At 35.7% G+C, this 27,948-nt stretch overlaps 1 protein-coding gene across 4 annotated transcripts; it reads left to right on the top strand.

Moving 5' to 3' along the window:
- The first annotated feature begins 2,282 nt into the window (after positions 1–2,282).
- LOC125858384 (peptide chain release factor 1, mitochondrial) lies at positions 2,283–24,089 on the top strand. Of its 4 annotated transcripts, none has more exons than XM_049538143.1 (13): positions 2,283–2,427; positions 4,034–4,141; positions 6,094–6,193; positions 6,258–6,367; positions 6,528–6,626; positions 19,612–19,795; positions 19,915–19,963; positions 20,056–20,134; positions 20,345–20,419; positions 20,491–20,568; positions 21,814–21,972; positions 23,464–23,559; positions 23,643–24,089. In XM_049538143.1, exons 3-13 carry the CDS (start codon positions 6,145–6,147, stop codon positions 23,832–23,834), a joined length of 1,170 nt encoding a protein of 389 aa, XP_049394100.1. In that variant the 5' UTR covers positions 2,283–2,427; positions 4,034–4,141; positions 6,094–6,144; the 3' UTR covers positions 23,835–24,089. The 4 variants fall into 4 exon arrangements, 3 of the variants coding, with proteins under 3 accessions (XP_049394100.1, XP_049394101.1, XP_049394099.1); XM_049538142.1 differs by having other exon boundaries at positions 2,288–2,427; positions 3,959–4,141; XR_007445734.1 differs by lacking the exon at positions 23,643–24,089 and having other exon boundaries at positions 2,286–2,427; positions 3,959–4,141; positions 21,814–22,101; positions 23,464–23,502.
- Positions 24,090–27,948: the final 3,859 nt, after the last annotated feature.

Below are 27,948 nucleotides of genomic sequence, written 5' to 3'. Positions count from 1 at the left end.
GACAATCAGGTTTTGAGGTTATATTTGAGCTATATTATATTATTCGTGTTTTTTTTTTGGATAACCGAGAAATTCGTCCGTGACCCGCCCTTTGGACCAATCACAGTCTTCTAAACTCGGTGGATAATGGGCCTATATTATTCGTGTTGTTGAAAATATGTTAGTCTTTTATTCTGATTTACTTTCACATTTCCTTATTTCGTTGGGTTTTGTCTAACCTGTGTTGGTGGGATAAGACGGATACCATCACAACTAGTTTTTGGGTTGTGACATCTTTCTCCTGCATCAAAGACAATCAATCCTCTTCTTTTCATAATGCTTCATTTTTTCAATTTATTCCTTCCACTTTCAATTGGTAATCTCACTTTTTTAAAATACAAATATTATGATTGTTTTAGTGTTAAATATGATAACTAATGATGCTCAATATATTTTACAACAAGTTATTTGGATTAATAAAGTATATGATGCTATCTATGGATCTTTAATTTCAGGGTACTCTTTGAAGGTTCCTAAATATAATGTAATCTTGTGTTAAAAAATCTTATTCGTGTTGATTGGTGCAATTATTATACAACTTAAAAGGCTTTTTAGTTTGATATCATGACTCGGTATCTTCTGTTTGACCGTCTTACAACTTTTATGCAATAGGTTGGTTTCTATTGATGTTATTTTGCCTTCGTTTTTAGAACATGTGTATTTTATTTTCTCTTATATGCTTATGCATATTTTTCTTAATCATTTTACAACTTTTAAATTTCTCACAATTTTCCCAATTGAAAGTTTAATATTTTGAATTTCATTTTTATTTTTTTCCTCATATATGTGCTACATTAAAATATTTTTACTCTTGTAACTCTCTTAATTATATAAATATGCAATGTTAAGAAACTAAAAAAGTCAATTCCTTAATGTAAAATTTAATGACCTTGATATTTATTACCCACACATTTTTTTAATTAACTCACAATTTTTTATTATCATAATCTATAAATAATTAATAATCATATTCATGACACTATTTCCATATTATAGTCCTTATAAATAGACATATTGTACGACTTTGTAAAACGTTTACGTTAGTCTTTTGGATTATGTCTTTTTTGTGTTTATTATATTCATGTTTTAGTTTGACTCGAATAATAAGCTAAAGACTTTTGAATAATAATCGACTTGTGCGAGTATATGCAGACAAGAACTTGGGTCGTAGTTTGTACAACTGTAACCAATAATTGGTAGTTTGAGATATTAAGAGGGGTAAAGTCATAAATTGGAAGTATGTGGCCCCTTATATGGAAAGAGGAGAAGAGAAATGGAGGAAACATTCTTATTCTTATTTATTTATATTATATAATATATATATTTTTTTTCTAGCATGCGTATTACCACTATTCTTCTTTGGATAATCATGAAGTTTATTAACTTCCATATATATATATATATATATATATATATATATATATAAATAAAGAGAACCTTAGGCTCGCCTACGTGACGCCACCACAAACCATAATTCACTTTTAATTTATTTATTTCCAATACTAGCCTTTCTCTTTCATGAAAAGTTGTGACATTTACGAAAAGTTGTGACTTTTATGGAAAGTTGCGACTTTAATTAAGAGTTGCGACTTTTATGAAAAGTTGTGACTTTTATGAAAAATTGTGACTTTTATGAAAAGATGCGACTTTAATGAAGAGTTGCGACTTTTATAAAAAGTTGTGACTTTTATGAAAGGTTGTAACCTTTCTGAAGAGTTGCAACTTTTCCACATAGTTGTAACCTTTCTGATATGACACAATAAATATTTGTTCACACTACCATCTGTTGTCTATAAATAGAGAGATTTCCTTTCATTTTAACAACGAAAATTTTGAACCTCCTCTTCTTCTCCTTCTTCTTCACAATTGAATATTTGTGTACTTTACTCATCTTGAGTGGCTCAGTGACACCATTGCTTCTGCTACAAATCCTGGTGTGTATTTTTATAATCATTAATTTATGCTTATGTTATTAAAGATAAATGATAAGATGTAATAATTTTCATTTCCCTTTATATCATTAATTTTTTATGTAAGATAATATAGTGTTCTAGTTTTAGTAACTGATAAATTTTAAGTATTATTTTATATTTTATATATTTTGTGATATTAAATTCTCGCGCAAAGCGCGGTTAGTTTTATTAGTATATTAGTATAATATATAAGGGAGGCAGCAGTTGGACGACATGTGTGCTTCCGAGCCAAGGGGTGTTTTAGAGATTTTACGTGCTCTTGTTGGGATAATTTAGTACTTCTGTTGTAAAGCCTAAGCGGTGTAGTCGAGATGGTTCACTTTGTTTCGCTGGGTTTCACAAAGCTTCTTCCCCGCTGATAAACCTCTCCTTCCAGCTCAGTCTCGCTAATCTCGGTGTTCATCCTTTGACGTCTGTGAGTTCGCTTTCATCACTGCTCTGGATTTTAGGTTTTGATTTGAGTTCTCTTTCTGTAGTTGATGTTGTCTCCTCCCCTATTTGGGAATTCATAGTTCCTCCTTTCATGTGATTGCATGTGTGAACTTAGTTTGTGATTTTTGGTCAAACCTAATTTTGGCTTGTTTAGCTGTTCAACAATTTCTCTCTATATAAATGAATTTCTTGTTATTTGGGTGTTCAGCGATTCCTCTCTTTTCCGATAAATTTTCGGTAAAATTTTGATCTTGGAGGCAGGAGGGGAGCTACAGTAGTACCGAGTTTATTAAATATTTCCTCTGTTTTATTCCTAACACTGGTTTCTCCCCTATAATTATTTTTAGCTCCAGTATATTAGCAGTTTCTCATCAAAATGAACCTTATACTTGTTCAAATTAATATTTTCTACGCTTAGTGTCTTGCTGACTGATTTGTTCCTCTGTGAACATACAATTCATGTCTCTTTTCTGCTTCTCCATATATCCTTGGCCCCCTAAATATGCTAATTAATTTTATCCCTGCATATGATACATTAATAAGCCTTGTTGAGTTTGATAAGATGACTTATGCATCAACTATTCCTGCTTATGCTTAATAATCTACATATGTAGTAATCAATCTCACGATATATAAGATGTCTGAAGTTCGAGTTGTGAGCATGAACTTGCTCTTGTTAGGCCGTGCTACATTCCTATATGGGACTTACCAATGCAAATTTGGTTTATTATATTTATTGAAATACAACCTTCAAATGTTAAACTGAGTTTTCATCGTCCTATCCAGTTCATTTAAAGTACTCCTCATCCTCAAATCTTAGAGTGAGTTTTCATCGTCGTGTCCAGTTTCTTCAGTTTAGAGAGTTAGGACTTAGGAGAAGTGGAGAATGATAATACGAGAATTTGCTTTAGAAGTAATACTGATAGGTATATTGTTTATTCAACAAATCCATTAAGAATTGGAATAAACTTTTGTGGAAATCTAATATGCTAATGAGGTCTCTTTATATATCTTCCACCTCCAATAAGAATCACGTTCCTGCACTAATGAAACACCAATATGGATTAGTTTGACATTTTATTCCTAGGAAATTTGATATAGTAAGTCATTACTTACCTGTTCAAAAAGATAATAAATTTAGTAGTTTCCATATTTTTGTTGTTGGTTCAGTTGAGCTGCAGTTTCCTTTACTTGTTTTTATTCAATTTAAATCCTTTCAAGTTGACTGCTTTAAGGATATTTACCAGATTGTTGTACCAACACAAAGTTAAACTCCCAACAACTTCTCAATCCCAAACAAGTGATATATTCGAAACAGCATGATTTTATTTGAATACAATCATATCTGCAGATCCAAGTTCATTAGACTTTACTTTATCTATGTTACTGTATTTTAGAATATAATTTGAGTTTGCTTTATGTTCCGGCATTACTTTGCAAATTCGATATTGCTTATTTACATATTTGAGTTTTCATCTTGAGAAGATGTATAATTGAATTTTGTGTGGAGACAGAGGGAATTTCCCTATTGACTTGCACCCAAGTGTGTGGCCTAAATATATATATATATGTGGATTATCTACTTACAGAATACAGGAGATACAGCCCACACACGTACAAAGATTAGGCCAACAGATATCTGGAGCCATTCAAATATCCAAGGACGTTTCCCTCCACATTTACTCGAAAATACTGAAGTAACATCTAATTCTGTTGTGCTTTTCAAGAGTATGCACAACTTTTTGAATCGTTCTGCGTGTACTCAAGCTGAATTTGTGATTCCTTTAAACTTATTTAGGTTAAAGGCTTGGATATGGATTCACTTTACATTACATCTAACACTAACATAAACCTCATGGCTGCACCAAAAGATTACTAGAAATAAAAAGCATGCCCCAAGTGCACAAATTTTTTTTCCACACCTTCAAGGCCCTCCTGGTTTTTTCCCTTCAAAGTATCCACATAATAATCAAAGGAGCGGCATCCCATCCTCTGCATCTTCTTTTCCTTAGCTGGACAGAACAACCTTGAACTCTAGCTGGCATTGACCGCTAATTATATACAAATATTTAGGACTAAATAGTGTTCTTCAGAATCTTAAACTTGGGATGTATTTTTTAGTACTTCTATAACTTAGGTGGTGTTAATGGCCATGAACCTGCTCATGGTGGATTCGTTGGAGAAGCGATGCTGACTGCAGCTATCTATGGACACGTTTCTGCCTCTCCAAATGTTGGTTCCTCTTTAGTACTGTTCTTTTAGGTGTAGTTCCATCAAGGTGCCAAGATCAGCGCGATAAAGAAAGATAGATTCACAGTGGGGTGACGTGCCTAAGTTCCCTAAGTTAGTTAGCGAATACGAGTTGCCTCACTTTAATGACTTCATTGAGGAGAGACAAAGGTTGTTTTATGATATGCTATTAAGTATTACCCCCTTTGGTTAGCGTGCAGACGTATATAAGTTCTTCCCTATTGATGTCTGCCTACTGACCTGATTCAATATAGGGCATATGAGCTGTCACAGATCCCCACGCAGTGCCTTCTTATTGTCAAGATCCCATTCATCCTAGCTGTTAGTTTGATTGCTGCCCTTGTCTAGCTTTACCAGTTAGGTTTAACGGACTTGACAATGCACGTAAAGGATCACCAATTATCATCCTACTTTAGGTTATATATTTTTATTATGACGACGACAATTGCAATAGCCGATTAATCATCAAAAACTGGAAGATAAGTACACACTGATATCTGATGAACTTCACAGGAAAAACCAAACTCCAAGGGCACCAAATTTTCATGACTTTTCACAAGTCGTTTCTTCAATGCTCTATTATAAAGGGTACTTGGAATATTGTTGTGCTTCTTATGCAGAACTATACATATTAAGGAAAAGACTCAATTGATCTTTTTTGCTTCCTTGTTGAATTCAATTTTATGAGATGCTGGCTAATCTGGGTAACAGTCACTTTACCTATGTGCCTCACTGTATTTTTTGGGTTGAAGTTTGCAAATATCATTGGTTTCAGTTGCTTTCCCATATGTCTTTTCTGAATTTCACTTCCTGATGTTACATTATCCGTTTGCACGTTGCCAGGACAGGTGAATAGTAAGTTCCTTCATAGGCACAATAGTACTCATGATTTGATAAGTCATGCTTTACTACATGAAACATGTCATATTACATTCATGTGGATGTCGTTGGTCTCTTCAAATGTGTCTGCTATAGTTGAAACTTCCAAGATCTAACTACTTAGAATTCTGTGATCTCCACTTCTCCAGTATCAAATTGTTTGCACTATTTTCCCCTTTTTCCAGCATGGCAAATCAGGAGCTGCTGTAACTGACTTTCAACCAGTAAATACATGTTACTCCTTCGATTTTAATTTATGTGCACAGTTGGAATTTGTTGAATTATCTAAATTTTTATATGGTTTTTAAAGATTTTAAGTTGTTAATTATAGTGATTTATAGTATTTTTTGCATAATGTTCAAATAATTACTTCTTATGTCCCAATTAACGTGGCACAAATAGAATTTGAAGAGTTAACCAAATTTTTATGTATCTTTCAAATATTTCAAATTGTTAATTATTGTGATTTATCATATTTTTTACGTCATTTTCAAATAATATATGTTACTTTTTCACTCAGGGGTTATGGCGAAGTAAGATTGGGTCAATAAAATCATTATTTGTGTCCAGAATGAGGAGAAGATTCCCTATTTTCAGTGTTGTTCGTTTATATTGTACAGGTAAATTTGTGAATATTAGGGCGTAGCAATTTAAACATTTTTATTTAATTCATGGCCATTATAGGGAATGCAGAGGTGCAGCCTCAATTGTCTATTGACCTCATTAAAATAATGAATCAAAGGTTATCAGCGATTGAGAACAGGAATGCTCACCTTGAGCGTTTTTTAGATCAGGTGATTCACTCACTATTCCTACATGTTTGTTTTCATGCCTGAATCAATGTTTTTTCATTTATGGAACTAACTCTACTCTCTGCTTGCTCTACTGAATTAGCAGATTTTTGTATTAACTGCACACTACACTGCAATTATCTCATTTACCCATTAATTACAGCCTGAATTGACACCTTCTGAATATTCAACGGCCAACAAAGAGCTCAGGAAGCTCAGAGATTCAGTACATCTCATAAGTGAGTTAAGGGCTAAACAGAAGGTAACTCAACTTCATCTTTCTAAATGACAAACATTGATTCTGCATGCTCTATCACCTAGGAACACCAAACACATTCTCCCTTCCTATGTTCAATCCCAAATTCTAAGGGTCTGCAACCAATTAATCATTGCAAATCTGCAGTATTAAAGAAAAGCACCAAACTACTAACCCATAGTCCAATACATGAGCATCCAAGACTACTATCTAAAACATTGTTTGACATTATTAAATTAAATAAATAACAATACAACTTAAACTAGCTACCATGGTACAAGAATGAACAACTCACTGCTAATTGAAACCTCAGAAACTTCATTAGCCACGTTGCTCCCTAGTACTGACCCCAAATCTCCTTAAAGTATAAACATACTCTGTATGCATTATTGATCGTCTCCTAAAAGGTGACACGGGGCTATATACATACAAATAATAGTGCATTTATCAGTATTCTATATCATAAAGTATAAAAAGCATTTGAATTTTATATGCTATGACGAATCTGTCATTTAGGGCTAACCCGCTGGGTCGTTGAAGCTTGTAATTGACATTTGAAGGTTCAAGCAATGAGATGCATGCTTAATAACATCATTCTTTATGCCTCTCTATAAGTACCAAGTCAAGCATGTCTTGAAACATATTGTAATACTCCAACGTGTCGAATACCGCTAACTATGAGCTTCTTCTGAAGTCTCCTAAACTTATAAATGGCTCAGTCCTGTGTCCGACCATTGAGTCGTAGACTCGTAGTACACCATCATTATTAATCACAAAGGCAGAACTCCTACCATTCTAAATACATTCTCCAAGCCCCAAACGAAAGGGATTATTGTACTATTGTGCCTCAATCTGCTCAACTAAGAAAATCTCAGTTTGTCGAAGGCTCTAAAAGCACGTTGCAGTCGTTAAGCCCTAAAACAAGGTGCAAAAGATGTTGAACGCTTTACCTCCCTTAGCGGTGCTTAAGTGTCATTATCAAGGCTCTAATACATACTTTTCCTTGCCAATAGTGTAACAACACTAAATAATTGATATTTAACTTTATCGTATTCTTTTTTCAATTTCTTCGTCTATATATTTGTTATCCATGCTTACGATTATTAGTCTTGGACTACACATACATATCTATATTTTTCTTCATTTGCACCTTTATTCAGTCTAGCCCACGGTTTATTTGAGTTTTGCACCCAAAGGCCCAATGAACCATGGAGCTTTTTTATGCGCTTTACACCTTTGAAAATACCGGGAAGATTGTGTAACAATCCATGCAAGTGTCTTATTAGACCCTGTGGCACAAGTGTACCCCGTGGTTAGCATTACTATTTTCTTAAAAAACCTGGTTAGCCGAAGTTTGCTAATTCACAATTACAAGTCACACACAAACAACTATATTGGACTTCATGAGCCCTCACACGCCGTTCGAAGGTGGATGTTTTCGACGAGGTTATGGTCATGCGCTGGCGCGCTGGGCTGCTCTAGTCGATTTTTTGAGTAGTTTTTTCTCTTTTGGGATCGTCTAGTCATTCCGACCAAACCCTAGCCAATTTTGTCCAGATTTGATTGCTGAATTAGGGTTCCGATGATTTCTAGGCTGTTTCCAGCTAAATCTGAATTTTCAAACCTAAGTAGGTAGTTTCCGACGAGTTTCTTATTGTTTTCAAGTTGTTTCGAAAAAATGTATTTTGGGTGTGATGTTTTTGGCTCCAAAAATATGGAGATTGGAAGTTCAAGCCCTATAATTACTTTAGAACTCTTAGGGGTCGTTTGGTAGAAAAATAAATAATGCAGGGATTAGCAAGTAACACAAGGATTAGTAGTGCAGGATGTATTTTTTATCAAGTGTTTGGTTCATTGCTTCTGACTTCATCTTGTGTTTGGATTAAAACTCTACGAAAAGCTTCTTTCCAATTATACCCTTGCATTATTATGAGATTTTCTATTTTATGTAATCGGTCAAGGTAGATAATTGTCGGACAATATTTTATTTTTATGGCCTTCTAAGTAGCTAGGAGAAGAACAATTTTGTTGTCATGTTTGCTATTTTCTCACTTGAATTATTTGATGATAAACAATTGTTATCTTAATAAATTAATCACTTAAAAACATTAATTTTCAATTTAGAATAGATAGATCATCTACTTTAAAATCGAAAATACGGTAAACAATAGTAAAATTGAATGAATCATGTACATTTACATATAAAAATTGGAAGTTGTAGTTTTAATATGATGCAATTTATAAATGGTTCAAAATACAAACAATTAGAAACCACACATAAACCAACAAATAATATATTCAATTAAGATCACAAACGTCATGTGGTGATATATTTGCCTTTTCAATTAGTAAATGTTAAACAACTCACATTTTAAATATTGTATTGATATGTATTGCAATTATTTATTAACAAACAACTCTCTCTAAATAATAAAATTTGTAAGCTAATTTATTTAAATAAATTTACTAGTACAAATATAAAACATAAATTCAAGAAAATAAATAAAATGATTTGAGGGATATTTTTGTCTTTACATAGATAAGCCCATGGTATTTAATCCAATGTATTACTAATACCACCACATGGAAGGTATTAGTAATACCTCCTATAATATCATGTAGGGTGTATAACTAATCCATGGATTAGTTATACTTGGGCCTAAAAATTCTACCAAACATGGTACTAAATAATACCATACATAATACATGGACTATTTCTCCTAATACCTCCTACCAAACGACCCCTAAATGGGAAGTTCAAACTATTTAGCTTGGGTTCCTTGATTGAGTTGTGGTGCAAGGGTGAAGGTGTTCAAGATTACTTAACAAACAATGCTTGTGTGGTAGATGAATAGGCAAAGGCTAGTGAGGTCCAAAAGCCAAAGCACAATGGGAGAAAATGGATGCTCAATTGTATAGTATCCTATGACGCTTGGCAGATTCCAAATTGATGCCTTCATTTTGCCTATTCCAGACATGTTATTTTGTTTGGGAAAAGGCACGTGCTTTATACACTTATGACATCTCAATTCTATGATGTGATATCTCGGATGACTAGCATAAAGAAACAAGAATCTGATGTCTACTTACTTGGACAGGTACAGGCAATCATGGAGGAATTTGAAAATGTTGATGTCAATCACTGTGAATGTGGAAAACATCAAGAGCACAAGCATACATTGTTTCTAATTTTTAATTTGTTGGACTCCCTACTTACCATGATTCAGTGCGTGATCAGTTTTTTTTTTGATAACAAGGAGAACCCGCAGCCGCTACCCTTTGGGTGCACAGGGTAAAACCCCCGCTCCTATGCAATAGCTCGCAAACCACATAGGAGAGGTAGCCCACACTAGTCAAACCTGGTGCGACGACTCGACCCAGAAGGCAAAACCCCTTGCTTTCGAGGGTAAGAGGTTTCGAACTTGAGACCTCCAACATGAACTTGATCAGGTTTTAGCTAGTCTTGCAGTTCCTAAAATTGATGAATTATTCTCTCGTCTACTTTGTCTTGCTGCGCCTCCTGGTCACAAGGCAATTTAATCACCCACCGTTGACTCCTCTATTCTCGTATCTCAAACCATTGAAAATTAAACATATCAGTCTATGGAGAATTGGCGAGGAGGTCGACGTTTTGGAAAACCTCAATCCAAGTGTAGTTATTTTCATAAACTTGGATATACTCGTGACATATGTTATATTTCGCATGGTCCAGCACCAGTTATGATCCCATTGCTCTAAAGGAATATTATGAGTTCCTTTGAAATCATGCAAGTAAGCCGTCATCTCCAGAAGTACTATGTGTTGCTTAGTTTGATCAACCATTCAATAATGCTCATATTGCCTAGACATAATATGATGAGTTCCTAGTATCAAACAAGTAAGCAAACGTCTCCACAACTAGCTTCGGTTGCTGAACCTGATGTTTCTGTTGTGGGTAATTGTTTTGCTTGTGTCACAGTTTAGTACTCTTGGATCATGGGTCATGGACTCATGCGCTTCAGATCATATTTGTGGTAACAAATCACTTCTGTCCGATATTGTTTATTCACAATCTCTTCCTTCTATTACTCTAGCCAACGAGATCCAAACAAAACCAAAAGGGGTCGGAAAAGCCAAACTCCTATCTTTTGTCACTCTAGACTCTATTCTTTGTGTCCCTGGTTCTCCTTTTAATCTGACATCGTCTAGTCGTTTGACGCGTGCTCTACATTGTGTCATAACATTTTTTGATAATTTTTTCTCATGCAGGACCGTAGTATGGGACAGATGATTGACACATGACATGAATCCCAAGGCCTTTACTATCTTACTGCTTCAAATTCCTTCACAACATGCTTTGTTACAGATGCTCCAAACCTAGTTCACAAATGTTTGGGACATTCGAGTTTATCCAAGCTACAAAAGATAGTGCCTAGTTTGTCTAGTTTATCTACATTAGATTGTGAGTCGTGTCAACTTGGGAAACACACCCGTACTACACACATGTAGTACTGAGGGTCGTTCATAGTCTATTTTTTCATTAGTTCATTATGATATTTAGGGTCCTAGTAGAGTCGGTTCAACCTTAGAGTTTCATTAGTGTCATTGATGATTATTTAAGATGCACTTGGGTTTTCTTAATGAAAGATTGTTCTGAGTTATTTTCCATATTCAAAAGTTTCATTGCTGAAATACCAAATCAATTTGGTGTTTCTATTCGTACTTTTCGTAGTGGTAATGCCATAGAATACTTATCTTCCTAGTTTTAGGAGTTTATGACTTGCCAAAGAATTCTTCACCAGACATCTTGTTAGTACACCCCTCAACATAATAATGTAGCAGAAAGGAAGAATAGACATCTCATTGAGACTGCTCGCACTCTTTTCATTGAATCTCATGTTCCGTTGCATTTTTGGGGTGATGCACTCCTTGCATTTTGTTATTTAATTAATAGAGTGCCCTCATCTTCTATTTAAAATCAGGTTCCACATTCTAGTCACAGTTTTGCTCTATCCCTCCTTGTGTTTTTGGGAGCACATGCTTTGTTCATAACTTAGCTCTAGGAAAAGATAAATTATCCCAATGCTCTCAAATGTGTCTTTCTTGGTTACTCTCGAGTTCAAAAAGGGTATCGTTGCTGTTCACCTGATCTCCATTGATACCTTATGTTCGCCGATGTCACATTCTTTGAATCTCAACGTTATTATACATCTTATGATAATCTTGATGTCTCTGAGGTCTTACCAATACTTCAGGTTTACATGTACCGACTTTTGAGGAATCGATAGTTACTTCTACATCTCCAGTTGTAGTGCCACCACTTCCAACTTATCATCGTCGTTCGCGTCCAACACTATTCCCAAATGCTCCATACCTTGCTCCATACCCTGCTCCTACTACGGACTTGCTTCCTTATAACCAACTGATTGCACTTAAAAAAGGTATACCATCCACTCAAAATCCTAACCTACTTTATACTTTCTTGAGTTATCATCATCTCTTATCACCCATTATGCCTTTGTATCTTCTTTGTCCTCTATTTCCATTCCTAAGACTACGAGTGAAGCACTTTCTCAATTTGGATAGAGGCAAGCTATGATTGATGAGATACATGCTTTACATACGAGTGGTATTTAGGAGCTTGTCTCCCTTTCTGTAGGAAAATCTATTGTTGGTTGCCCTTGGGTTTATGCAGTCAAAATTGGTCCAGACGGTCAGGTTGATCAGCTTAAGACTTGCCTTGTTACCAACGGGTATACTCAGATATATGGGATTGATTATAGTGATACTTCTGCTCCCGTGGCTAAAATGGCATATGTCCATCTTTTTCTATCTATGGTTGCTATTCGTTATTGGCCTCTTCATCAGTTGGACATTTGGAATGCTTTTCTACATGGTGATCTTGCAGAAGAAGTCTATATGGAGAAACCACCTGGTTTTGTTGCTCATGGGAGCCTAGTAGCCTTGTATGTCGATTGCGCAAGTCACTCTATGGTCTGAAACAGTCTCTTCGAGCTTGGTTTGAAAAGTTCAACACAATAATCTAAGAGTTTGGCATGACTCGTAGTGGTGTTGATCACTCTGTGTTTTATCAGCATTTTGCACCAAATTTGTGTATTTATTTGGTTGTTTACATTGATGATATTGTTATCACTGGCAATGATCAAGATGGTATGACAAATTTGAAGCAACATCTCTTAAGCATTTCCAGACTAAAGACCTCGACAAACTGAAGTATATTCTAGGTATTGAGGTTGCTCAGTCTGGAATCAGGTATTGTTACTTCAAAACACAAGTATGCCTTAGACATTCTTGAGGAGAGAGAAATGATGGGATCTAGACCCATTGATACTCCTATAGATCCGAATTTTCAGCTTCTTTAAGGACATGGGGAGCAACTTAGCAATCCTGAAAGTTATAGATGGGTGTTTGGAAAGTTGAATTATCTCACAATGACTAGGCCAGCCATCTCTTTTCCAGTGAGTCTTGTAAGTAGTTTATGACTTCCCCTTGTGATAGTCATTGGGATGCAGTTATTCATATTTTGCTATGTATTAAGTTAGCTACAGGTAAAGAAAGGACTACCCTTTGAGGATCAAGGCCATGAGCATATCATTGGGTATACAGACGCTGATTGGGTAGGATGATCCTCTGATATATGTTCTTCATCTATATATTGTGTTTTAGAAGGAGGTAATTTGGTGTCGTGGAAGAGTAAGAGACAATGTGGTTGCTCGATCTAGTGTAGAAGCAGAATATTGAGCAATGGCTGCAGCAACTGCTGAGCTAGTTTGGATCAAACCGCTGCTGAGAGAGCTAAAATTTGGTGAAATCGGTTTAGATGAAATTTGTGTGTGATAATCAACCAGTCTTTCATATCACATCAAATCCAGTGTTTCATGAAAGGGACTTGGCACATTGAGAGTGATTGTCACATTGTCTAACAAAAGATACTCTCAGAAGATATTGTTATAAAATTTGTGAAGTCAAATGATCAACTTGCAGATATCTTCACCAAGTCCCTCACCGGTCCTCGTATTAATTACATTTGTAAAAAGCTAGGTACATATGATTTGTGCAATCCTACTTGAGGGAGAGTGTTAGAATATGAATAGGAATATACAATCCCACTTAGAACAAGAATAGGAATATGAATAGTATATAGAATCCTACTTGGTAAATGATTGTATTGTAGTGTCTATAAATAGGATCTCTGTGTCGTAATATAGATACACAATTCAATAATATTTTCTCCTATATTTCTCACAACATGAACACGATATGATAACCCTGAATGTTGATGATAGTAACCAGAAGTAGAGATCCGACAAAATAGAACAAAGCAAGTAGATTTACTGTAAATAGTTTGTGCAAGTATCTTAAACACAACTATACAGATAAAGTTGTCCGTATGGAGAGGACAAGACTCCAGAAAATATTAGTTTTGATTCTTAATTACATAATACTAATAACTAATCCTGATTACATATATATAGAGAACATAAAAGGATAAGACTGATACTATGAACTATAAATTAGGAATAATAACTGCTAGACAACTGCTAGATAACTGCTAGAATACTACTGTAGCAGTTGTTTGTCCAGAATTCAACTCTTTATTCTTTTGTCGATATTTTCTTCTAAAATATGTCTTGAGAGGTGGGTTGGTATCAGTGCATCCCCCCTGAAAAGATGCCTTGTCCTCAAGGCAGAACAGAGGAAATTGAACAACAAGCAAGTCATAGTCTTCCCAACTAGCCTCTTCAACAGGACGACGCCGCCATTGAATAAGTAATTCTAGTGTTGGCACTCCTGACTCTTTCACCCAACGATGCGATAAAACTTTTTCAGGTTCCACCATAAATTCCAATTCACCCGATAGTGGTAAGGGTGGAGGGGAAGCAATATCAGAACAACCACGAGCAAGACGAAGCAGCGAGACATGAAAAATAGGATGTACCTTAGATGTTTCAGGAAGCTACAATTCATAAGAAACAGGACCAACTTGACGAACAATTTTGTATGGTCCAAAATATCGAGGTGAAAGCTTCTCATTAAGACGTTTGGCTAAACTCTTCTGTCGATAAGGTCGCAAACGAAGGAAAACAACATCACCCACATTAAAAGACAAGTCATGTCTCTTGGAATCAGCTTGAGACTTCATTCTGGATTGAGCCTTCATGAGATTGGAACGTAGTACCTCTAACATTTGATCTCGTTCCACGAGCTGCTGTTCAAGTTCAGCAATTTTAGTTTCTCCATGAACAAAGGGATGCAAGAGTGGTGGTTCTCTCCCATACACAATCTGGAAAGGAGTCATATTGGCTGAAGAATGGTATCCACTGTTGAAAGAATATTCAGCCCAAGATAGATAATGAAGCCATGATTTGGGCTTGTCATGAGCAAAACAACGTAAGTAAGTTTCAAGGCAGCGATTGACCACTTCCGTTTGACCGTCAGATTGGGGATGATAGGAAGTACCCATACGGAGACGAGTGCGACTAAGGCGAAAAAGTTCCTGCCAAAAAGCACTTGTGAAGACAACATCACGATCTGAATGCAACTTGACAATTTCCTTACAGAAAACCCCAGCCACTGTTTTAGCAGTAAAGGGATGAGATAAAGCAATAAAATGGTTGTATTTGCTAAACCTGTCAACCACCACAAGAATAGTATCAAAGCCATTAGAAGGAGGAAGCCCAACAATGAAATCAAGGGAGATATCCTCCCAAACTCTGTTAGGAATGGGCAAAGGTTGTAAGAGACCAGCTGAAGCTAATGTTTCATATTTATGTTGCTGGCATATCAAACAATTCTGGACAAAGGACTTAACATCATGCTTCAAACAAGGCCAGAAAAAATTTGCAGATACCCTTTTGAGAGTTTTCAAGTAACCTCCGTGCCCTCCTGTTGGAGAATCATGTGACTCGGCTAAAATCTTGGCTTTGAGTTCAGGATAATCAGGAATAACCAGCCGAGATTTGTAGTAAAGATGGTTAGCAGACAACGAGAAATCAGGATGAATCGACGGATCAGAAGAGAGTTGATCTCGAATCTGCTTAGTATATGGATCAACTTCAATTGCTTCTGTCAAATCACTGAAATCTAATGGGATAGGCATCACCAAGGATAAAAAATCAGCATGTTGAGGGCGATGAGATAAGGCATCAGCGCCTTTGTTTTCACTTCTTGACTTATAGACAATAGTGAAATCAAAAGGCAATAATTTAAACAATAAACGTTGTTGTTCAGCAGTAGTCACCCGCTGATGCAAGATGTACTTTAGGCTACAATGGTCAGTAGTGACAATAAAATGCCGACCCAAAAGATAATGCTTCCATTTTTGCAATGCAAGGACCAAAGCCAGCAATTCACGATCATAAGTAGATTTAATGCGACTAGAAAAGGAAAATCCCTTACTGAAATAGGCTACTGGATGACAGTGTTGCAGTAAAATAGCCCCAACTCCATCAGATGAAGCATCACACTCAACTGTAAACTGTTGAGTGAAATCTGGAAGACGAAGCACTGGTACTGATGTCAAGATCCTTTTAAGATTTTGGAAAACCTGCTCTACTTTTGCATGCCAGGTAAAAGCATTTTTCTTGGTCAATTCTGTTAAAGGACGAGCAATGATCCCATAGTTCTTAACAAAGCGCCTATAATAACCTGTGAGACCTAAGAAACCACGAAGTTCCTTGACATTCTTTGAAACAGGCCATTCCAACACTACATATATTTTTTCTGAATCCACTGCTACTCCATCCTGAGAAATCACATGACCCAAAAAACCAACTTGGTGTTGACCAAATAAACATTTCTTTGGATTAGCAAAAAAGGAATTGACAGAAAGAAGATGGAGGACTGTTTGAAGGTGTTGTTGGTGTGTTTGAGTGTCAGGACTATAGATTAGAATATCATCAAAGAACACTAGGACAGATTTTCGAAGGTATGGCCTGAAAAGATCATTCATGGCACCCTGAAATGTGGATGGTGCATTAGTGAGTCCAAAAGGCATTACGAGAAACTCATAATGGCCTGAATGAGTGCGAAAGGCAGTTTTATAGACATCATCAGGTTGGACACGAATTTGATGGTATCCGGAACGAAGATCAATTTTAGAAAAAATTGTGGCCCCATGTAATTCATCTAACAACTCATCGATATTTGGAATTGGATATTTGTCCGGGACAGTGATTTTGTTTAGGCTACGGTAATCCACACAAAACCGCCAAGAGTTATCTTTCTTTTTAACTAGCAGAACCGGACTAGCAAATGGACTTGAACTAGGGCGAATGAAACCAGATTCTAATAAAGCTGCAACTTGGTTCTCAATTTCAGTTTTTTGACCATGTGGGTAACGATAAGGTCTGATGTTTGGAGGAATAGCATGAGAATGTGCTCTAAATGGTGGAAGAGATGTTGGTTCAGAAAACACAAACTGGAATTCATGTAAAAGGGTTTGGATTGCATTACCTGAAAATTCTGAAACCATGTTAAAAGATTGGAGAGAAGCTGTCGTTGAATCTGTCGATCTCACGCCTTGCAATTTGTAATGCTTCCCTTGCCAATTGAAAATTATGAACATATCCTTCCAGTTAGCTTGAATCGTATTGAGAGAAGCTAACCATTTGATACCAAAAACCAAATCAGCCCCTCCAATTGCAAAAGGGTAGTAATCCTGAGTGATAGTAAAGCCCGGCAATTGAATTTGAAGATTCCGACAAATTTTATTGCAGCGAATGATATCCCCATTCCCTATTTGCACACCGAATGTTGGAGCCATTTCTACTGTTATATTATGCTCCTACACAATGGATGCAGCCACAAAATTATGTGTGGAACCACTATCCACAAGTATTAAAACCTTTTTACCATTGATCTCACCCTGAACTGATTGTCCCAAAATGGCATGGAAGGAAATTTCAGCAAGGTCATTTTCTTGAGGGTTATCACCAATTACTGCATTACCCTCGTTAACCTCTTCCAATTGACCTTCTCCAGTAATCTCCATGAGAGATAATTTTGCAGATTTGCATCTATGACTGGGTGCAAATTTCTCATGGCAACGAAAGCAAAGTCCTTGTGCCATAAGATTTCTCCTCTCGGTATCCCATGTTCGCATTTGAAGAGGTTGTGAAGCGGCTGGGTTGGATGAAACACTGCTGCGTATATTGTGATTTGCAGATGAAGAATTGTTCTAGGTGTTTCTAAAAGAATTCAATGGATTTTGTACCGTGGGTCTATTGTTTGGGGTCCAATTAGGCACTCTATTACTGCGAGTTGTGCCTAATTTATTTTCAAATTCAAGTGCCAAACTCATAGCCCTGTAAACTGTTCTGGGTTTGTGAATCCTAACATTAGATTTAAGTTCCTCTTTTAACCCATTCAGGAACACCCCTAAGAGACAGTGATCTGGCCAATTTGTAACCCTAGATGAACGCTTTGCAAATTCTTGACGATACTCCTGTACAGAACCTGTTTGCTGAATGTTGCAAAGGTGCTCGTCGGGATTTTGAAACTCTGCAGGACCATAATTTTCCTGCAATGCTTTAACAAGTTCTTCCCAATAAAGCAAAGTTCGCTCACGATTTATCCAAGAGAAGAGATCCAGAGCATCCCCTTCCAAATACATCGCCGCGATGTCAACTTTATGTTCCTCTTGAGTTTGATAGTAGCAGAAATATTTTTCTGCTTTCAAAATCCATCCTCTAGGATCGCCTCCTTCAAATCTAGGGAATTCCATCTTTGTGTATGGCTTTCGGGGAGGATTTTTTGACCAAGATGGACTATCAATTTCTTCTTCCTCATCTTGCCAAACAGACGTTCCTTTATTACGATTTCTGTGACTGGATTCTTCTTGTTGATTGCAACTAGTCTGGGCCTTCAATGTTGCAACATCTGCTGCCAGGGAGTCAATCGTATTTAACTTTGACGCTATGGCAGATAATTGTTGGGCAAGAGATTCAACATTGGGAACGCCTTCTTGGGAATTAGACAATCTGGTATTGACCATGTTGGATCGATCTGCTTTGATACCAAAACTGATAGTAACCAGAAGTAGAGATCCGACAAAAGAGAACAAAGCAAGTAGATTTACTGTAAATAGTTTGTGCAAGTATCTTAAACACAACTATACAGATAAAGTTGTCCGTATGGAGAGGACAAGACTCCAGAAAATATTAGTTTTGATTCTTAATTACATAATACTAATAACTAATCCTGATTACATATATATAGAAAACATAAAAGGATAAGACTGACACTATAAACTATAAATTAGGAATAATAACTGCTAGACAACTGCTGTAGCAGTTGTTTGTCCAGAATTCAACTCTTTATTCTTTTGTCGATATTTTCTTCTAAAATATGTCTTGAGAGGTGGGTTGGTATCAGTTGATGTCGGAGTCTGTTAGCACATGTACCTAACATCCTTATGAATTTGTTGGAAGGCATTGTTATACATTTGGCGCAAATTGTTGTAAGCAAACACATTAGCTTTTTTTTTTTGGGTGAGATATCAGTTCTTTCCTTGCCTTTCTCTTGATATTTATATTAATTTCTTGGGAAAAAGGACAAATATACCCCTGAACTATCATAAATGGTATGCAGATACCCTCTGTCATACTTTTGGGACATTGGTGCCCCCGCTGTCCAAGCATATATACCCTTCATACCAACGGACATACACGTGTCATAATCTTATCCACCGACCCGACATTATTAAATACGGATTGACGAATAAGATTGCGCTACGTGTCCCTATTTAGTCTTCCATTAGAGTGAAGGGCATATACGCTCTAGTTTTATAATGGCAGGGGCACCAATGACCCAAAAGTATGACTGAGGGTATCTACATACCATACATACCATTTACGATAGTTCGGGGTATATTTGTTCTTTTTCCCTAATTTCTTTTTTAACCCTCTATTGTCCGTAGGATCATTTGTATCCTATATTATTCTCAGTCTTGCTCTAATAGATCTTGCTATTTTGTCTTTTCGCCTTCTAGGAGATTAAGGAACTGAAATCAGTAATATCTGAATGTCAAGATGACAAAGACATGCAGCAGATGGCTTCTGAAGAATTGAGTGAAGCCACAGAAGGAGAGAAGAAATTTCAGTTTCTCCTTCTGAAGTCATTACTACCCAAAGATGATGCTGACGAGAGGGACTGCATTCTTGAAGTGAGGGCAGGTAAGGAGCGTCATTGAATCTGGACGTATCCGAACTTCATTTGACCTCTACTTTCATTGGTATAAAATGTGTACTCTTTTGGTAAGTCCAATATAATGATCAATTTAAAATATTTTCAGGAACTGGAGGGGAAGAGGCTTCTTTATTTGCGATGGACATATTCAAAATGTGGGTTACTAAAACATGAGTTGAGTTCCTGGATTTCCCTTGGTTCAACTAATAACTTCTCATTCCTGATGCTGATATTATTTCAACATCAGGTATGAAAAATATTCTGTGAAAAAAGGCTGGAAGTATGAGGTTCTAGAAATAGCTGAGTCTGATCTTAAAGGATACAAGGTTTGTCCATGCTTCATACATCACCTTAAATGTTACCTGAAATATATACCATTGTTGGTTTGAAATTGCAATTAGCATTGTTGGATCAAAAGGAGTTTGTAAGCTTAAAATAATGGTATTACTGCCTCCAAGTAAATGATAGTGTACCATGTTTTTATATTTCGTTGTCCCCAATTGCATGTTTTTTGACTTTGCAAAATTTATCGCCAGGAAGCTATTGCTTCTATCTCTGGAGCTGGTGTGTACGGGAAACTAAAATTTGAGAGTGGAATACACAGAGTTCAGGTAATATCACCTTAAGTCTTGTGTTTGACTGCAGTTTATCTAGCCAAATAAGAGATTTACTTCCTTTGCAGCGGGTGCCCGTGACAGAGAAAGGTGGACGTGTTCATACCAGTGCTGTCTCTGTTGCAATTCTCCCGCAGGCAGATCAGGTGAGTGTTGTTAGTGCAATGCATGTGGACAGCTTATAAAAGAATAAATACAATTTTAAAAACTCATCAAGGGAGCAGTGTGCTCAAGGCTGCAAGATACTGCATCTAGGGACTTTAGATGCTTACCGTGCATCAGATCAAGGCTCTTCAGCACTTTTATCCTTTAAAAGGAAATGATTCTTTGCAATATTATTAATCTCATAGTTCGCATAAGCATGGGAAACACTAGGGTGGGATTGGTGGGTTAAAAATCTTAGGAGGATACAGAGCATGTCCTCATGAGTGATAGCATATTCATGCACTCACAGTGTACGTTTGTGTTATAAAATATATATATACACACAAATATACGTGCAGGGTGTGTTCTAGCATGCAACAGATGCACGTCTTGTTAACCCCTGGCTAGAACTTTCCACGGCTTGATGTCACATCCTTAATCTTCTACTAAGCACACGTGCGGCACTTGACAACTTGCTCACGATCTTGCACCATTTGCTCACAATCTTGCTATGCCAAGTCAGCCTAAGACACTAGGAATCACTAAGAGAATGGTAGAGAAAACACAAGAGAATTGCTGGGTACTGGGTACTGGGTACTGGGACTTGTTTTAAAAAAAAATTATTTTCCCACTACCTACGGTTGCCATCTATGGCCCATAGAAGCTTTTACGGTCCGTAGATGAGACTCGTAGATACAGACACCAGCCCAAAAACTGCAATTTTCCTTCTTTTCCAAATCCGAGGTGTTACACTTTCAAGAATTCTTCCTTGATATTCTAGAGTCTTTCCTAAAAACTCTCCATGGCTTTAGAATCTTCCCCCAAATGCTTATCATGTAGGCTTCTACATGGACAATTTTATGCCACGTGGCGCCTAAGTGGCATGATGACTTGGGAGGTCATCACATTGAGCCTTTAAAACTTTATACCTCCCTTATAAAAATAAAATGACATACTTAATGCCTCCCTCATAAAAACAAAAGACAAACTTTATGCCACCCTTGTAAAAATAAAAGGCATACTTTATGCTGTATTATTTAAATTTCATGTGTCTTGTTTGACACACCTTAGAAGAAGGAAAGCAAGGAGAGGGGGAAGGGGTAGAGAACAGGCGCATGCGCAATGTTCAAGTGTATTTGGATTAGATATATCCACAAGTTTCTTTTTAGTTTTTAGTTGATCATTTAAGGTTGACAGTGATGTTACCTGACTGCTTACTGCTTTGTTAATCTTTGAATCTTCGTCAGCTAGATGTGAAGTTGAGGAATGAAGATTTGAGAATGGACACTTACAGATCAGGGGGATCAGGAGGTCAGCATGCAAACACCACAAACAGTGCTGTTAGAATCACTCACGTGCCATCAGGAATAACTGTTTCCATACAAGATCAGCGCTCCCAGCATATGGTAAAGTGTGCAACCTTTTGGCAGTTTTTCCCTTGGCCGTGTGGTTTGTTCAAAGTCTTAGCATAATTCTGAGCAGCAATCTTTATGTGTTCCATGCATTGTTTTGACTAAACGTCATGACAATCTATGGTAAATTATACTTCTAATTTCCTTCTACTTTTCTCAGTTCATCTTGTTGATATGTTATGTGCAAATCACAATAGTTTATTTTTTTTATGACTTTCTTCTTGTACTATGTTTTGTATTACTGTTACTTCTTCACCGACCTTTGACAGTGCAGTTGAATAGATGGATAATTATAAACCTAATTTCTCATGAGGCTGTCACTCATTATCAAACATTCTTAGGGATTGTTTGGTTGTTGGTTAGAATTATGCATTTATTAGTAATAATTTTTTTTATTAACTAGAGTTTCTATCTTGCATAAAATAATACATGAATTTCCTCATAACTTATACATGTATTAGCTATGCGGATTCTAAATTGATAATCAACAATGTATTTGGTGTATTGAATTTTATACATAGCAAAAAATGCTACCAAACATGGTGCAAGTTATGCAAAATTTAATACATGAATAAATCAGCTCCTAGCCAATAATTTCGTTTGATAGCTGGTTAGAGTTATGTAAGTATTAAATATGAGAGAATCTATGTATTATTTTATGCAAGTATTAGTTATGTAGGGTTTAGTTATTCATTACATGTATTATTTATTCCACCTATCCAGCATAAAATAATACATAGATTCCCTCGTAACTTGTACATGTATTAGTTATGCGAGTTTCTAAATTGCAAACCAAACATCATATTAATTTATACATGAATTACTTACCTCCTAACCTACTACCAAACATGGTATTACTTATGCAGGATTTCTCACTTAGACCCAATAGCGGGCAGCATGAAGCACTCTTAAGATAGGGTATGCTCTACCGCATGCCGTCCCGCTTGATCTGGCATGCAAGATTTAATACCAACATAACTCACCTCCAAAATCAGCTACCAAACGACCCCTAGTGTTAAAATTATCACACTAACTGCTAACCTTTTAGGAACTTGTCTATCTGATATGCTTTGTGTGCGAAATTATATTTTTCTTGCTGTTGGCAGTTACCCTTGATCTATTAAAACCTGAGCTCATGTAGCAGTTTGCTAGTTACTTGAGATGAATTTGCGGAAATAAATAAAGCTGTAACATGATTCCTCAATTGTCTTGGTCTCCCTGAGGAACATATTTAGCTGCTTGAAGGAGTAAACAGATTTTGAGGATGTGTGCCTCTTTTAGTATTCTTATAATGTTCTTAGTCTTATATGTTAAGCCTACTGCTCATTTAGTTCATTTTGGTATGTGTTCCTTGGCATCAGATTATTGGTTACGAGCCATTCTGGCATGATAGCTTGTTTGCCTCCGCTTGCTTCGATGTTTTTTTTCTTTCTGAAAATCTTTTAGCCCACTCATTTGCTTTTTTTATTTTGGTATTTTGTTCAGAACAAGGCCAAAGCACTAAAAATATTATGTGCAAAACTATATGAAATTGAGCGACTCAGCAGTCAGTCAAGTAGATCGAAACTTCGATTGGAGCAGGTAGAATTTAGTGACATAAAAGAATATTTCTTCTGTTTCCTTTTTGGAATATTAATACTATATTATCTACACATGTTGAGTAGATTGGCAGTGGGGACAGATCAGAACGGATCCGGACCTATAACTTCCCTCAAGGACGGGTTACTGATCACCGTGTTGGCATCACAACGCATTCCATAGATGATCTTCTCCAGGGAGAAGATTTGGATGCTTTTATTGATGCTCTCCTATTGCGGCAGGAAATGGACGCGATTGCATCATTCAGCTCCACGTAATGTTAGCTTAAAATAATATGAGTAGTTACCCTTTATTGATCACCCTTTGGTGGAGGGATTGTGCATTGATAAATTGTTGTTTCCATTGTGCTTGAAGCTGTTATAAGAGCAGCAGTTTTTAACCTTTAAATACATTAGAATGGAGGGAAGAAGTTAATACGTTTTAGGTTAGGGAAGCTGAAAATAATGTAGTTGGTCGGACACAAGTCAGTTTTTGTAGTGGATTTGGTAGGGATACAAGTCATTTTTATCAAATGTATTTTCCAGTATTTGGTGTCCTCACACATATAAATTGAAGATTAAAAATACTATGTTAATTTAAATATACTATTAGCATATCAGACCCTTCTGATTTAAATAATAATAATAATAATAATGATAATGATAATGATAATGATAATGATACCAAAACAAGTACGGATCACACATTCAGACTGTGAGGAACTTTTACTAACATAGATTCATCAGCTTGGCTATAGTATATGAAAATCCTTACTATCCGGGTTCGCCCTTCACATGGGTAATCCAACGGATCAATTCAGCGATATTTCATAACTATGCATGGATAATCTATGTTAGACCTTAATTTGAATACTCAAACCATCTTTATGATAGTAACTTACACCATTTATTATAGTAACCTAGTATGCTACGGCTCAACACAAACAATTTAGCTCATCATTGGGCTTAATACACAAAGAAAATTGATAAGATTAAGAATAAAATTAATACCTTTAGGCGATGTCTCTAGCCAAATTTCAACGTTTATTCAAATACTTAAAGATATATTACAAAGAGTTTATTTTTAGAGAGAGAGAGAGATAGGGGTTTCTAAAACCTGCCCCTTTACTAAAACACACATCCCCTTATATAGAGGTTTAAAATTCAAAAACGAATAAAAGAAATGGCCCACAATCTTTACATTGGCCAATAAGGAAACGATAAGGCCGACAAACACTTATGGTCTTCACATGGCCTTCTTTATTCTTAGTTGGCCGACATTACTTTCGGCTATCATACTTTATAAAAGCATTTTTTAAATATGACCGAATATTATCTTGTCTGCTGTAGGGTCTTCATACTTTGTCTTTTCCCTTTCTAGCTGTACTAGTACTAGAAGATTCTTCTATTTGTCTTTGATAATTTTTGAGAATAGCTTCAATATCTGTCTCTTCATCAACGTCTTGTCCTTCGCCAACAACACATGTATCATCTTCTTTATTAGTATGGCTTGCTGATGCCATAGAAATATCATCTTTTATGTCTATGTCAAGATTTCTTATTAAATCCTTTTTTACTTCCTCCATGTATAGAGCTATAGCTTCTGACTTAGAGATGAGTCCTTTCTTCATTTGAAGTTTTCTTGTAATCTTTCTAAATGGACTTAAGTCCTCTATAACTTGTGGTTCCGTAGTCGCAGTATCATAATACTTGCTAATCTTAACATTTGATTAAATCAAATAATTTCTTGGCCATGTATCTTGCCTTCAGTATTTTTCTGAAGTAGTTTACTCCAGAACTTGGTATAAAAGGTCCTCTGTAAACAAAGAAATCCTTCTGAAGTAGTATTAACTTCTATCGACCATTTCATAATCCAAAGAATAGAGAATTCAATAAAGAAATACATTAAAGATATTCCTTCGAAAAATACATTTTCTTCCTGTAAACTTATCAATTTCGGGGAGATATCTACCCATTCCAGATATAATTTTTTGTACGACTCTGGTAAGATTTTTACCGAGGGATCGTATAAAGTCCACCATTTGCAAAATCAATTAGGGATATGTCTGTCAAATACGTTCGAACATATCTTAATAAACCATGAATGCTTTTTATTAGCATTCTCATATAAAAGAACTTTATTAAATCCATCAATATAATCCCAGTAATTGTATTTTACCGCTATCTTTTGTTCAGGATGGATATAATCCAATTCCTTTAATGTACTCATACCCCATTCTTCGGGTGCTAATATCTTTTTTATAATCAATTTGGAAAAGTTATAAACTTTTTTCGTATTAGCAGGGTAGAAATGCTGGAATTCACACCCTGTAGATGAGAGTATTATCTCATAGTGCATTTTGTATTTGTATACTGCAGTAGTATAATATATTGTATCCAAATACCTAGCCATTATTTGCCATGGCTCATTCCTCCATTTGTGATCATTTTCCTCTAAAAGAAGTATAACTTCTTTTTTGTCATTCATATCAAAGACCTCTGTGTTCTCTTCATCAATCAGAATTGAAGAGTATGTTGGATTATTATCCAGCTCTTTTTTGGACTTCATAAAGTTTATAAACTCTTTATACATCGGGTGGTCTATATCAATACCAATGAAGCAGCTGAAACATTACTATTAAATGTTGTCAGTGTTTTGTTGTCTTGTTGAGAGAGGATATGACCTCCTCTTCCTGCATTTGTTCTTCCTCCTCTTCCTCTTCTGGAGGGAGGGGGCCATACTGGTCTCATTCTGAAAAGAAGAATGAAATTCTATTACTTCAATTATTCTCTAGTGAGAAAATCAGGAAGACTATTATCTTCACCCTTTTTATATTGTATTTCAAAATCGAAAGGTGCTAAAAGGGCCTGCCATCTAACAAACATTTGTTTAGAAACATCATGTTTACAGTCTTTATTAAACATAAACTTAGCCGCTTGGCAATTAGTTTTTATTAAAAACTTTTGGTTATAAAGATCTCCTTGAAATTTAAGAACACATTTCACGATGGCCTAGATTTCCTTAGCTATAGTGGCATAATTTTTCTGAGCTGTATTCCATTTGCCAGAATAAAATTGCACTATATAATGGCGCTTGTTGTCAGGACAATACTGAGTCAATACTCCACCATATCCGATGTTTGAAGCATCAGTCTCTACTTTTTTGCCCAATTTGGATTGGCTAAGGTCAAACAAGGAAGGTTTTTAACCTTTTCTTTAATCCTTTTGACCGCTTCAGAATGATCATCTGACCAAGCTTTAGGATTATTTTTTAGTCTGTTATATAAGATAGCTGTATCTTTTGCTAAATCCTTTATAAAAGGAGCAACATAATTAAGACTTCCAAGAAATCTCTGGAGCTGAGTCTTATTAGTAATAATATCAGGAAATTTAGAAGCAAATTCAATACTTCTATTATTAGGACTAATATTTCCTCTTTCAATATTATGACCAAGGAATCTGACATTTGTCTTAAACAAAGCCATTTTAGGTTGTGATAAAACCAAGCCATTTTGCACAATAATTTTCTTAAATAATTCAAGGTGTTTAAAATGAGTTTCAACATTTTTGGAAAACACTAAGATATTATCTATATAAACTATAATAAAATTACTATAAGGTATGAAGATATCATTCATAATTTTTTGAAATTCAGATGGAGCATTTTTAAATCCAAATGGCATGACATTCCATTCGAATTGCCCCATTGACACATTAAAAGCAGTTTTGAATCTATCAGACTCTGCTATCTGAATCTGCCAATAACCTGATTTCAGATCAAATTTAGAAAATATGATAGCATCATATACTCTATCTAGTAAATCTTTCTTATTAGGAATGGGATACCTGATCCAACGTAACGCTTTATTAAGCGGTTTATAGTTTATTACCAATCTGGAAGCTGCTCTTTCCTGTTCTGCATGTTTATTAACATAAAATGCTGTACAAGACCATGGTGACTTGGATTGCTTTATTAAGCCTTTTTGTAGCAAAGAACTAATTTCTTTTTGCATAACTCCAAATATTCTGAGTTCATCTGACAAGGTCTGGTGTTGGTAGGAATATTATTCTCATCAAAACCATCTTCATATGGAAGATTAACAACATGCTTTTTTTTGTTCCAGAAAGCATTAGGATGATCTCCACATATATCAAGAGAGAGTTGATTTGCCAGGATAGCAATTTTTTCCTGTAATTAAGGATTTTGTAAAATATGATCAACTTCAATGCTATTAATTTCTTGTTTTAAAAAGTTGACCTGATTATTTTTCGAAATTAATTTTTCAGTTAAATTATTTATCATTCTAGTAAAAGGTTTTGTAACAAACTCAAGTATAAAAGGTTTGTTATTCCAAGCACCCACAATTTTATTATTATCCTAATAAGTAAGTGG

This window comes from Solanum stenotomum, chromosome 3 (assembly GCF_019186545.1).
Source record: "Solanum stenotomum isolate F172 chromosome 3, ASM1918654v1, whole genome shotgun sequence".
NCBI lineage: Eukaryota > Viridiplantae > Streptophyta > Magnoliopsida > Solanales > Solanaceae > Solanum > Solanum stenotomum.
The sequence above is the reverse complement of the archived record's forward strand: the minus strand, read 5'-3'. Positions and strand labels throughout refer to the sequence as shown.